We start from the raw sequence: 13,924 nt of genomic DNA, 5'->3' as shown, positions 1-13,924 counted from the left end.
CTGCACATCACTCTGGAAGAAAGCCTTTCAGCTAAGCACCTCCATAATAAATCAGTTTGGACCGAGTGACACAGGAGCTGATCAGACTCAGAGACAAGGGGGTTTGTTTCAGTTCTGAAATGACTCATTGTTTTGAGCAGCTCGACAAGGTGGAGTAGGTGACATGGGAAATTAGGTGAAGGGAATCTGAAATCTTGACGGTATCACATTAAAGCTACTGTGTAGAGATAAAAAAGAAGAAAAAAGTGAGTACCCTTATAAGTAAGAGGGAAAACTGAAACAGACACACACCAAATAAATATAGCATAAAGCAATAAATTTAAAACAACCTTTCAAATATAACCTTGATTCTCCAGGGCGCTGAACAGAAATCTACAAACAAAACAACAACAACAAAACTCAATCTCAAACAGAGTCATTTCAAATGTTTAATTTGCAGCAGGAACTGTTGCGTGTCATTCGTCTTCCGTATAGTCACAAAAATGTGAATAAACACAACCTTTGTGACAGACATGGAATATGCATCAATGAATATAAAAATGTACAAAGATACAAATGATTTACATGCTGAGAAAAGATGTACCAATCACAGGCTATGAACACATTAAAAGATGTAAATGTTGACTTCTTTATCAGTAAGAACCCTCATGCTTGAAGTACTTACATCTATACCTAGTGGAATAAGAGTTAAACAAATTTTTTAAAATGAAAGGAACCCCAGAATCTGAACCTGGATTATTAAGTGCAGTGTGTAAAATATATTTCTGTATAAATCAAATATTCAAGAAGAAATGTGATAGGCTTAAAGTTCGTTTCAGACAGAAATTGATTTGTTGCCAGTTTTCTTTGTCATACATTTAATCTATTTATTTATTTAAAAATGTGGCAATAAACGATTGTGTTGGCATCGACATTTTGAGCGCTTAAACCAGCTGCTGTTGACTTAGACATATGAAAGAATATATTAGCACTTTTATAACACTTTTATGGTTTATTTTCACAGGTCGACATTTCCTTCCATGCTCAGCTTGATGATAAAAATCTTTTCCCCAGCATTCACTGTGATAAAGTAATATTTACAGATATCATATGAGTTTTTTTGTTTGTTTCTCCTTTTTTTGGTGTCAGACAAAATGAGCCTCTCTGTGTTCGAGCTCCTGCAGCCGCCGGGGTCGCAGTCTTTGGTAAACAGGTTTATTCTCACTAGGGCTAAGGTCGTCAGGGCTGCTAGGGGGAGGAGACTGAGGGGGTGACATGGGAGCAGAGGTTGAGACCCCAGAGTCTATGGCACTGTCAGTGGAGTCCTGAGTCTGGAGTGGCGTCTGTGTGGGGCTTTTAAGGACAGGGGACGGACACGCTGCTTCAACAGGGCTGTTGGGGAAAGACGATGAGGTGGTGGTGGTGGTAGTAGCAGGTGATGTGGTAATGATGGTGATGTTGGTGGTGGGTGACAAAGTAATGGTAGTGGAGATGATGGTGGGGGTGGATGATAAGCTGGTGGTGGTGGCGGTAGTTAAAGTAGTATTCCAGTTTGGGAGTGTTGTAGCACGGCCGTTGTTGGAAACAGGGGGCTTGTAGAAAGTTCCAGAAGGAGGGTGCAGAGTCCTCGGTGCCCTGAGTGTTAGTGGAAGGTTTGGTGAGCTGCTAGACTCGCGGAGTGAACTCTGAGTGTCATTTTCCCTTTTGGAGGTCCAAACAGACTTGAGTGACGATGTGTAAAGGTTACTGGAGAATACGGTGCTAACGCTACTCGTCGTTGGAACCACAGACGCAGTTGTTGGGGTTGCAACATTGCTAACAGGTATCGTTGCCTTTACAGGCTGCACTCCAGAACTGGCAGATGGTAGGTTGGCCATTATCATAGCAGTCCTGGGTGTAACATCATAGTGCTTGTACTTCTTGTCCCACGTCCTCCTCTGAGTGTCAATAAAAGGAGTAATGTAGTAGGTACTAACCCTGGATGAGCCACTTTGCCGAGCCCTCTCTGGCTCTGGCATCTCCTGTATAGTTTCAGCAATGGTCTCCCGCTTAACAGAGCCTGAATCAACAACATCGCTGGTGTTTCGATTATTCCTCTCGCCGATTTGAGCTGGTGCGGGCAGGCGTTCCAGTGGCATGCTGACTGGTCGAGACGCTTGTCTGGCGCGCTGGTGGCGCAGCTGTACCTTTGGTGCCATGGTGGTGACAGAGGAGACGATGGTGCTGGGACGACCAAACACTAAGGTTGATCTCTGAACATCTCCTCCACTAGAAGCCTGGACCCCGTTGACTCTGTCCAATGTCGAGACCCCTATTTTGTGTTTTCCTGGTCGGACCTCCTGCACCTCACCCATGATGTGAGATGATGGGATGACAGATGAGTATCTTTTGTAGATTTTGGTGCTCTGAAACGATATAAACAGATTACAATAAACTAAACTGTATCTACATGTAACAAAAACACCTGAAACCTAGAGGAGGGAGAATTTTTTGTTTACTGTTTTGTATAGATGAGTTGTTGTTTTTTTTAATTGTGCCATAGAGTAATTTCTATTAAAAAAAATAAAAAAATACTGAATCTTTTTGATTACATTAATATACTGTATTAAAGTTGATTTTATTAACACTGAACTGTTGGGAAAGATCATTTTAAAGGCACATATGGCCTCTTTTCACTTGACTGGTTACACCCTAATCACAGCATAAACAAAATGACTCAAATTTGGTTTTATGATTGCCTTAATCCCTCCTCACCTCTTTGATGTCAGTCAGGGAGGTTGAGTGTCTGCTAAGCTGTCGAATCTTCTCCTGCGGGGTAAGTCTGGGGGAGGCCTGGCCAGCGCTGCTTGTGTCAGAACTAGGTAGGAAAGATGCATCAAAGACTGTCTGAAAGTGTTTCACCAGCTGCTCCACCATCAGTGCCTGGTAGGGGTAATCCACCAGGGAGGACAGAGACACCTCTGCATCTGTATGCTGTGGCTTCACCAGTGTGGGGCCAAAGATGATGCCAAGGTTGCTCGCAGTCATCTTGTTCTCTTCGGCCTGTTCTGAGACTCTGTGGGAGTCAAAGAGTGATAACAGTTTTCATTTGAAAAAGACATCTTTCTAGGTATGGTTCAAGTATTGCTGTATCTGTTTAATGAAACACAACAAAATGAAACATAAAGCGACATTCTGTAGAGCAGCATCGGTCCCTTTATTGATCTGGATAACAAGATGTGATAATAGTTTTCAGCGAATCACCTTTGACACTGAGAATCTGAAACAACTACCAAAACCTCAACAATCATCTACATGCCAATTGCATGTTTCTGTCATGCCGTGGTCTAAAAGTCCTGCAAATCAAGTAAGAACATCAACTAAGTTAAATTAAAGTATATATATATTCTATTTAGAGTTTTATTAATGGTGGTGTAAATTTAAAGTTGCGTGTAATGAGATCGACAGAGAACTAATTTTGTGTTAGTAAGCCTGCTACTTCTGCTATGCTACAGAGAAGTCTCTGCTTCCCTTTCTGTTATGAGGAACTACACATATTATTCTAATTATGAGGAACAGACTGAATTTACACTCTGAAATAACTCGGGGTTTTGGTTTTCAGCCTTTACCTGTGTAGATGTGCGATCAGGTAGCGCAGAGTCCTGTAGTTGGCTGGGGGCAGCTGGCGGAAGAGATCTCTGATCTTAAAAATGACTCTGTTCAGCTGCATACTCGGCCCAGTCTTCTCTCTTGGCTGGTTGTTTTGAGCTTTATTATCAGCCTCTTCCACTATCACCCTCTGGCACTCTTTTGCCAAACCGATGACATCATTGTAGAATCGATAATGGATCAGTGGCTCTGGTAACTGAGTAAAACAACCAAAGTGTTTTGAGTTTCTTGTAGTGGAAAATATCAATATGCTATTAAAGTCATTTTACATGTACCCAAAAAACTAAATCCAAATGAAAGAAGCACAATAAAGTAAGGGTAAAATCTAAATGATCGACTTAACATTAACTTAACAATACTTCAGATCATAACAGCCTTTAAACATAAACAACCTTTAACTTAAGTGGCATGCTAATTCTCAATAACCTCCCAACAAGTAAGAATTTCAGGCCCACCTGTCTAAGATAGAGCTTGAGAACATTGCTGATGTCGTGAGGGGAGAGATCAGACAGCTCAACCAAGTCCTTCCCATTTTCAAACGCCTGACAGAGCTTCTCAACGCGTGATTTGGCACCATTCACACGATAAATGCCCTGTGAGATGTACACAGACCAATGCATTTTTTAATGTAACTCATAATCACAGAAAATACTTGATACATAAGTCAATGGTATTGTATTTAAGGTCACACATGAACTTTTATAGCTTTAAAACTGCAACACAATAAGAGATGAGGTAGTAAAAGTAACCATCCCTGCATCACAGGGAAAAACGACTTACCTTGATGTTGAGGGCTCGACTCTCAATCTCAGAAGTGCACTTCTTGATTATAAAGGGGATACCATCTGGACTGTTTTTTGCTGCTTGGGCAAAATCAATACCAAACAGTTGTAGCCTGCCTTGTAGCTTTTTATGACCACACTGGATGGCGAGTGTCTCCAAACACTTCTTATGGCAGGCCAAGGAGCACTGTAAAAGACAAATGAAGCGACAGTATAATTAACTTGTGTCTTCCCTGCAGAATTGCAAAATACACTGATCCTTTATAAACACCTAATACACAAGACAATTATCACGATGAGCATATTTACTGTACCTCTTCACATTCAGCTCCATGGAAAACGACCAGACTATCACATTCTCTGCATTTAGACGGGGCTCGAAGTTTTCTTAGCTTATGGGTTTGAGCAGCTTTGGACATCTGAGCATTTCGGAAAGGACCAGGAGAACTGGAGGTCTCTGTCACCATCTCTGCCAGACCTAAAAAACAGAACCGCTGATGAGGAAAGGAACTAACTCGACAAGTGACATCATTCAGAGTTATTATTAGAAGGGAAGCTGGCATTTACTTCAAAGCAAAAAAAACAAAAACCTAAATTGTAAGAGAATTACACTATCTTCTAGTTAGCATAATTATTTTAAAATCTGCTATTATGGTGGCTTTTTATAGTTAAATGGGCTTTCTAACCATGCACACTGAAAAATAGGTCAAATAGCTCATTGGCTGTTTAATTTCACAGTAAGAACACAATGACTGGATGAGGTCAACACAGATACAGGAAGTGTTAGCTGAAACTATCAGCCAAAACTAACACGACCTCTATCTGTGCAGTGCCACTGAGTATAAAAACATTTGATCTAAGCAAAAACCACCACAGATTTGGACTAGCAGAACACCGCCATGTGTAATACATGATAAAGAATTGTGCAATGGTCGCTAACTATTTCTCCATCCCTTTCTAGACTTCCTTGTCACAAAAAGGTATACAATGATTACCTTTCTATCCTCCTGAGCAGAAGGGTACACAGAGAGCATACAGTGACAGGAACAAAACACACCCACAATCACAAACATATCTCACCATTGTCTGAGGGGGATGGTGCCTCTCTGTCATCCAGATCGTCAGCAGAAGACATGGTCCCAGTGGAAGGAGTTCTGGGCAAACGGCGCTTAAAGTCGCCTGAACAAATGTGTACCAAAATGCTCAGTTACTATATGAAAATGTAGTTTTACCACACAAGAGCAAAATCAGGGACACTAGATAAAAACATAAGCTATACCATGCACGAGTAGATTTACTGCTGAATATTTCACAAGATAAAGTGAACAGATCACAGTAAAAGCCATATCTGTTCATCTTCTCAGATCACTTAGACTGTGTCCAATATGATAAAAGTTTTATTTTACTGTCTCGTATATTCATATTTTTTTAACCAGATCCTCAAATACTCATTTCCCTGCCTAATGTGATCATTTTCAGTTACTACTGGTCAAACACTCACAAGACCTTTATAATGAATTTATGAGACGTTTTAAAATTTAAAGTCCTCTTACCTGGACTGGCAGTGGGGGAGTCCATGGACCTTGACTCACTGCTGCCTCCAGCACTTTCTGAGTCACTGCACATCCCACCCTGGCTCCCCTGACTACTTGAGCCCCATGCTCTCAGTGGGGTCTGGTTTCTTAGAGCTGCAAAAGCACACACAGACCCACAGTCACACACAAACAGAATAACAACAGAAAATAAAGCTACATGGCAACCGCTCGTGAAGCGACATTTGTAGGGTCAGTTTTAGTTATTTTCAGAAACAAGCAGTTTACACAGATATTCCAGACTTATGGTGATTAAGCAACACACAACCCAAACTGTTTTGACTCTAGTCAAGAGAACATTTCCATGACTCAGAACACAGGGTAAGTCCCTGAGAGGTTCATATAAAGACATTCAACCTCCAGCAACAGTGCCAATCATTCTTAGCTTGTTTCTAAAATTGTGCAGTTTCTAAAATAGTACATAGCTATGTTGGATAAAAGTTTATTTTAAGACTCCCCTTTATAGCACTAATGTGACACCAAGGGGGAATTTCTGTGAATTTTCTTGTACAGACACAGACAACAACCATTCTTTTTGACCATTATACTTTCAAAGTGCATCAGCAAGTTAAATAAACTTAACATGTGTTTGAATGTACCTTGTATGTCTGTGCTGCTGCTGGACCTGTGCTCACTGATCTTTGCAGGCCGATGTATGGTACTGTCCGTTTCCTCTCCGCTCAACACGTCACAAGAGGTGGTGGATGCCTGTGACAGGTTGCCGTGGGAGGAATGATAGCTGCCCACTGACCTTTTGCTGCCAAATCTGAGAAATAAAGTTGGTATTTAAGGCTTTCAATTAGAACTTTGATTATGACTAATTGTTTTGTTTTGTTTTTAAACCCTATTGCCCTATTCAGCATTATTACATTTCAGTGTGTATCTGTCGCATTTGGACAGGATTGCTGACTCAACCCTTACTTCACCTGGTGCATAGGTTTTTTGCTTTTCTGGCTCAGAATAGAATTCCTTTGATATGTTTTTAATGCATTTAAATACAAGATTTAAGCACACTTTTATCATGCGTATACAGTCTCAGCAATATTTAGTTAGTCCAACAACTGAAAAGAATTAAGAGATCTGGCAGGGCTTTTGTAATTGCACAGCTATAAATACATGTTGATAAAAGTCATACAATTTTTGTGTGTGTGTGCGTTATGTGTAATTATCAAGGCTTTTTTTCAGAAGTAACTTGTGCTCTGGTAAAAACTGAAAGACAACATTAAGGAACAGAAACTGAAATTAGGCCCAGGAGCAGACGGCTACGACACATAATGTCACGTTAAAAATGCCTTTAGAGAAATGGAAGCACAAACGTAGCTAAGTACTAAGTTCACATTCCAGACAGACAGCTATTTTAGTCTGTAGCAACATCTGTAATTTACTAATAATAAGTAATGTACCAGCATCATTAATTGTTCTATTAACTTAGTGTGCATTATTTTCTTTGTAATAATGAGCATTTATCTTATTCAGACAAACTATATAGAGTGTTGGGACTCCTCCAAACCAGAGCCATACTCTCACGCTCGCAATCTTCCCTCCTGCATTCAGCCCGAGCCACAGATATTTCCTGAGGAAGGGCAAGAAATTCAACGCGCATTCTGTCTCTCCTAGTTTCTTTCTCTCGCTCCAACTCTGACTCACTGTTAACCTTTGCTGAAAGAAGAACTGAGAAACTTCCAAAGGGGTGTGAGCGACAGCAAAAGGTACTTTCAAAATCAGCTGTCCAAAAATGAAGCTTCAGCTACAATGACCAAAAAATGCAACACAACTAATACTTGTGAGTCTACTTACAGACAGTCTGTGTCAACTCAATTAAATCCAATGATCACATATTATGGCAACATGTACAACATTCTGCTGAATTATGGCAAATTTTAAACTGCAATAAAGTATCACAAAAAAGTATAACAAGCAGGTCCTTCTTAAAAGTACTTGTACAAAGCTAGGAAGTTTTGATTTTAAAAACATTAGTTTCATGTTATGCATAATCATTTCAAAGCCATTTTTATTATAAGCTTCCCTCTTAGCGGACCAATAAATCATTAAAAATTTTAAAAAAATTCTAGGATATGAGTTTGCATTCATAGTCCTTCATACCTTGTATTTTCAGAGGAGATGGAGTCGGAGTGAAGATGCTCTTTAGGGAGATTTTTGGACAGGTTACGCACAAACTCTGCATAGCATTCGCCTGGCTCATACAACTTGGCATTCTCACACAGGGCCTGGTAGTGTGCAGGAAGTGACACGGTCTGTGTCTGCTGCATTTGAAACCAGTTCACTGTCACCTGAAACCAAAAAAAACAAAAAGAAATTTAAACTGGATGAGTCAGCAAATGACACATAAAGAAAGAGAGCCAAAACAACTGTAAACAGTTTAAAAAAAAAGCTATCCAAATCTACATGGCACTATGTGAAAAAGTAATTTTGCCTTGTTAATCATAAATGAATTGTGATTAACCAGAATTTTTGCAAAGCTGAGTTTTTAAAAGCCACACACAGAGCTGATTACTGCCAGACTGCGAAATCCATAAATCACTTATTTAGAACCTGTGTGACAAAAAGAGATCACGCCACAATCTAAAGAAACTTAAATAAGAGATGGTAAACCAAGTCACTGGCATCTATCAGTCTATATCAAATACACAGCCATTTCTAATCATTTGAGACTCAGGTGAACCATAATCCATTATCCACAAACAGAGAAAACTTGGAACTGTGGTGAACTTTCCCAGTGAGTGGCTGGTCAACCATATTACTCGAAGAGTAATCAACAACCCATCCATGAGAGTTTCGATTCTGACCAAAAAGAACATAGAGGCTCGTCTCACATTTGTCCAAAAGCATCTTGATGGTAATCAAGACTTTTGGGAAAATATTAAGTTGAAACAACAACATAAACCAATAGTCAAACATAGTGCTAGTATGGTGGTCTGGGGCTACTTTGCTGCTTCAGGACCTGGACATATTTCCATAACTGATAGAACCTTGAACTGTCTACCAGAAAATCCTGAAGGAGAACGTCCAGCCATCAGTTTGTGTGCTCCAAAACACTGCATCAGGTCCACCTCTGAATGGCTCAAAAAAGCCAAAGTGAAGGATTTGGAGTGGCCTAGCCAAAGACTTAAATTTGATTGAGATGCTTCGGCATGATATTAAACAAGCCATTCATACTCCAAAACCTTCCAATATGTTTGAATTAAAAAAATTCTGCAACAATGAGTGAGACAAAATTCCTCCAAGACGATGTGAAAGATTCATTGCCAGTTGTCGCAAATGCTATTAGGTTTAGGGAGCAATTAGTTCTTCAAATAGGGCCAAGTAAGTTTGGATAGCAATTTTCTATTAATAAAATTTTTTTTAAAAACTGCATTTTTTATTTAATGAGATGATCTTTGGGTCTAATACTAAAATCTGTTTGATGATCTGAAACATTTAACTGTGACAATTATGCAAACAGACAAATCAGGAAGGGGTCAAATACTTTTTCATGGCACTGTAATGATTACGATCATACTTGGACTCATAGTCCAAATAAGAAAACAGCCAAACACTGACTAAACATATATAGAGCAAGCTTTTACTATTTGAGACCTTTCTGAAATTTGAATTGATTACCCAGTACTGTGGTCACAGTCCATATTTCAACCCTCCTCTAAAATGTATATAAAATAATCTTTTAATTCATAATTCTTTTTAACCCCAAACTAAAGAAGGGCAGTATATAATACAGATATCAGTTATATAGTATTCAAGCTACTTCTATTTTCAGTTATTATGGAGAAACATTGTGAAATGAAATCACACAGAAAGAAACAGAACTCCAGCTTTTGTGAAGGTTTGTCAGTTAAACTGAAAGTGATAACATATTTAAGTTTTACAGTTTCATTTTGTGGTCTACATATAAGATATACGCTTTTTTTAAAACAGTGATTGTACAGTCTGAATTACTCTTTCAGAAATATAAACTGCTTCTCACAGCTTTTAGTGTGAGGTCACACTGGAAGATCATTTCTCGGATCTGAGTCAGGATAGTGCTCTTCGCATTAGCCAGATCCATTTTCCTGCTCCCTGCGTCAGCTATGCAGTTCTCGTACTGGCCCTGGGCCTCCTCCGCCTACCCAAAACAATGGACAGAGAATAGCATAAGGACAGAGAAGAAATGCGCACAGAAAAATTACTGTCCATACCAAATAATGCCACAAAATATTGACACCAGTTACTTTTTCTGTTTTCATTTCTCCCGCCCACCTTTTGTAAAGCCTCCTCTTCTAGCTTTCTCTTCTTCTCCAGCTGTTTGTTCCCAGCATTAGACTGATCCTCCTGAGAGCGACTTGCTGCTGACTGGGCTTTTTGGTATTCCTCCCTCCTCTGGGTCTTCAGTACCCGTGCCTTTCGCAAGGTTGCATCTGCCTCTTGCTGCCAAAGCCACACAGATCAGCCACAAAGACCATGTGATTAAAATGTGGCATATGTGTTCAAAAGTTATCATAAATTTAATCAGATACGTTTGGCGGACGATCAGCTTTGCATTTGAAAAGGCACACCGAAGTTCGTTTGTTGCCATTGTCTAGAAAATTTGACATTTTTCTATAATAGAAACACCACCTCAGTCACTGATGACTAATCTCCTGGCAGGTTGATAACATTGCAACATGCTCTGTGGAAAGCTCACCAGTCTGTAACACTACAGTGGAGCTCTTCTACTTAGCTACGAGTAATTATCAAACAACATCTACACAGTGATTCTGTAAATACCATTTTCTTCTGCTCCCTCTGCCACTGCTCCTTGATTTCTTTCCTCAGCTTATCCAGTTCATTTTTGCGAGCCACAAGAGGCTGAGAAGAAATGAAAGTCAACAATTACACTTCAGTATTACTTGTTAATAAAAACGAGGCAAAGAACACACAATTTATAAACTAATGTACTTTTACAGATTATTTTATGCAATGAAATAACCCAACAGATGTTCTTTGTTAGGGACAAGATAAAGTGGTGAAGGGCCATAATTTACTTCTCGTTACTCTTACCTGCATGAATTTATTGGTCTGAAGAGTCATGGAGGTTTGAATAAGCAGCTGGTTGTACTCCATGTCTTTCTTGAATGCAGAAACGTAGAGGTCACTGAATGGCATGTAGTCCTTCAACAAACAAAAAATATGTATACATGAGTCTTTGGGGTTACTGTATAAGACCTAACAACCAGCCAATATAATCAATATTGCTTTAAAGCGTGGCTACTGAGTTACCTTTTGATTGGCCAGTGTTTTTGCAGACTCAGCCATTTTGACGTAGCTTTTAGCATTCTCAATATCTGAAAAATTGAGAATTAGTTAAGACTGCTTAATAAGAAATGACTCAACAAAAACATATTTACATACAGTTCATAAATAGATAATACTTTATTAAACCTTAAGGAAATTCTGTATGAAGTATTAAAGCCTCTAGAACCCTAGTCAATTTGTAGCCCTCTACTGCCTTACTTTTTGTTAATGTAATTGTCTAATATATAATAAAGAATGGCCTATTGACAATAAGGCGTGGTAGAAATTATTTTTTGAATTACTTAAATGTACAAATAATTTTGAGCAAAACATTAAAATGATTTTAATCATTGAGAAGTCTAAATGGAAAGAGTTTTTCTTCTGAAATCTAGCTTTCCCCTGAGTGTGAGGAAGACAAATAATATTGTAAATATAACAGCAGAAACAGTTTTCCAAAAACTCCTCTAGCTTTGTCCATGGGTCAGTTATATACTTTACTGTTAACTCTATTTATCTGCCTTTTGCAGTGCAGATGGTGTGGACTTATACTGGCAGCATTTTCTTTCTGGAAAAAAAAATCTAATCTAATGTCCTAAGCCCTGTGCAGTAATCCATTGTTTCCAACCTAATAAACTGTCAGTAGTCTCACCCATGGCTAGCCGTTTTTCCATCCAGGCCAGAAGATCTTTGATGTACTTGGAGCAGGTCTTGGCATAGAGTAGGGCGGACTCAACTCCACTGTCATTCTTCAGCAAGGTCAAGTCAACTTCCTCCTCTCGTGGCTGTGGCACTTCTGAGCCTGTAAAGTCAACAGAAGAGAAATCCACATGTTTAGTAGTATGACTAAAATATCTCAATGCTGGATTGATGGAACTCACTTTTACTATCCAGCAGACGTGTGTGTGTGTGGGAGGTAAATGAAGGGGGAAGAAAAACAACGAGGTCAGCGGCATTGTCAGTGTAGGTCGATATGAAAGGACTAGGCATCTTTTAAAATAGTCTAAGAGCAGCGTTTTCTTTTTACAACCTTTTCTAGCTACTCGGAATCTGATTCAACACAAATCCCATGTGTTTCCCATCCCACACAGAACTACTCTTTAACAGGCAAGGAATGTCAGATATGTGGACGGAGAGGGAAAAATGAGGATGTAGTATGAAAAGGGCAGCAGAAATAACAGGGGTGGAAGCAGAGGTTTTAAGGCGGGTCTACCTCAGGCACTCAAGAGTCCAAACACTAAATCACTCTGCTAACACACAAACTGACACTTCAGGCTGCTCTGACAGCAACAATTAAATGCTTGGTAAGGAAGCCATTAATAGCTCTTACATATCAGGGTGATGTTTTATTTTATATTCATTGCGCAGAGATAAATGATGAAACGTGAACAACACTTACCCACAAGCTCCCTTTTCTCTGAAACATATCCCTCGGGATCCACAGAGAGGTTGTCAGAAGACTGTGAAAAAGACATTTCAGATTATAAGGAAGGAACAGCAGACATACAATCAAAGTCAGACATCAGAGGCAGCTGGGATTTCAACAACCCAATTAAATACAGAAAGCAAGTCTTTGAGGCTTTTTTACTTGGGGGCGGGGTAAAATTGCTGCTTTAAGTGCACCCCTTTGAAAACTGTCACCGTCAAAACAAAGCTTTAGAAAAGATATATGGAAACTGTGCAAGCTGGGAAAAGGAAGATAGTGTCTCACCCTGCTTCTGTTTTTCTGGGCGATCCCCAACCCTGGGCTGCTGTCCACATCTCCCATAAGGAAGTCAGAAACTCTAAAGGTATATATAATTGTGTACATATATACATATATGTCAGAATCCAGTTTAAAAGAGAAGCATGTAAACGCCTGTGGTCAAAAATGCAATCTATTCAATAACAAAGCAACTCTGACAGATAGTATTTACACCAAAAACACAGAACAAAGCCCAAACCTGCTATTCAAAACACATGACAGAGACAATTATAGCTTCACAAGACCAATAAGTTGCTGTCTTGAGCTCTAAAGTCAGCCCAACTTTCCTGACAACAACACAAAAAGTAATAAAATCCAGTATTGGTTAAAAAAAGTAAACAAGCATTGTACTCACACATTGCCGAATGTGAATGCCAAAGTGTCAATGGATGTGTGTATCTCGGCAAATATAACTTTTTTATTCTCTGGGTTCACGGTTGTGGAGAAGTTAACAGCTGTGGAGAGTGACATACAGGAACTCTGGTCAAACAAAATGGAATTACAAACCAGCTTTTGTATACACAATCAATCAACAATAGCACTGATACAACTGAATCTGTATGTGGCTAGATGACAAGTTCATAGCCTCCAAAGCAAAAAACAAATGCCAAACAGATCAAATGAGTGACCTGTGAAAAAATTCTAAAATTAGTATTAAAAAAGCAACAATGGCAAGCACATTTGTTCTTGTTTTACCCGTGTAAGCCTCTAAGATCATAGTTAGGCTTTTGCAGGAAGTGTTTACGCCTCTATAAGTTTAAGTGGCTTCAAGTAAGTGCTGACATACTTGAGGATGTATAAAAAGTCAGTAACACAAGGTCAAGAGGTTTAATAGAAATGTTACAAGAACAGCTTAAAAACCGTGTTAAGAGTAGAAGCAGCCAAACGCAATGACGTGCAGCCTGCATATCTCC

The 13,924-nt window shown here is 39.3% G+C and overlaps 1 protein-coding gene across 3 annotated transcripts in view; it reads right to left on the bottom strand.

Annotated features, from left to right (window-relative positions):
• Nucleotides 1-415: 415 nt before the first annotated feature.
• Nucleotides 416-13,924, bottom strand: part of LOC146553319 (rho GTPase-activating protein 29-like) — a 32,732-nt gene continuing 19,223 nt past the window's right edge. For all 3 annotated transcript variants that reach the window (XM_085254850.1, XM_085254851.1, XM_085254852.1), the window contains 19 exons: nt 13,366-13,465; nt 12,978-13,050; nt 12,666-12,726; nt 11,919-12,068; nt 11,255-11,319; nt 11,036-11,146; nt 10,763-10,843; nt 10,256-10,423; nt 9,984-10,121; nt 8,105-8,292; nt 6,601-6,767; nt 5,963-6,097; nt 5,490-5,588; nt 4,724-4,887; nt 4,408-4,596; nt 4,083-4,220; nt 3,588-3,823; nt 2,734-3,034; nt 416-2,384 (listed from right to left, as the gene is read on the bottom strand). In XM_085254850.1, the coding sequence (XP_085110976.1) occupies nt 1,125-2,384; nt 2,734-3,034; nt 3,588-3,823; nt 4,083-4,220; nt 4,408-4,596; nt 4,724-4,887; nt 5,490-5,588; nt 5,963-6,097; nt 6,601-6,767; nt 8,105-8,292; nt 9,984-10,121; nt 10,256-10,423; nt 10,763-10,843; nt 11,036-11,146; nt 11,255-11,319; nt 11,919-12,068; nt 12,666-12,726; nt 12,978-13,050; nt 13,366-13,465 (3,824 nt within the window). In that variant the 3' untranslated portion in view covers nt 416-1,124. The remainder of the gene's footprint in view (nt 2,385-2,733; nt 3,035-3,587; nt 3,824-4,082; nt 4,221-4,407; nt 4,597-4,723; nt 4,888-5,489; nt 5,589-5,962; nt 6,098-6,600; nt 6,768-8,104; nt 8,293-9,983; nt 10,122-10,255; nt 10,424-10,762; nt 10,844-11,035; nt 11,147-11,254; nt 11,320-11,918; nt 12,069-12,665; nt 12,727-12,977; nt 13,051-13,365; nt 13,466-13,924) is intronic.

The sequence above is a fragment of the Mchenga conophoros genome, linkage group LG18 (assembly GCF_057382185.1).
Source record: "Mchenga conophoros isolate Kocher_MC1m ecotype Shallow Benthic linkage group LG18, M_conophoros_male_GT1.1, whole genome shotgun sequence".
In the NCBI taxonomy this organism is placed as follows: domain Eukaryota; kingdom Metazoa; phylum Chordata; class Actinopteri; order Cichliformes; family Cichlidae; genus Mchenga; species Mchenga conophoros.
The sequence above is the reverse complement of the archived record's forward strand: the minus strand, read 5'-3'. Positions and strand labels throughout refer to the sequence as shown.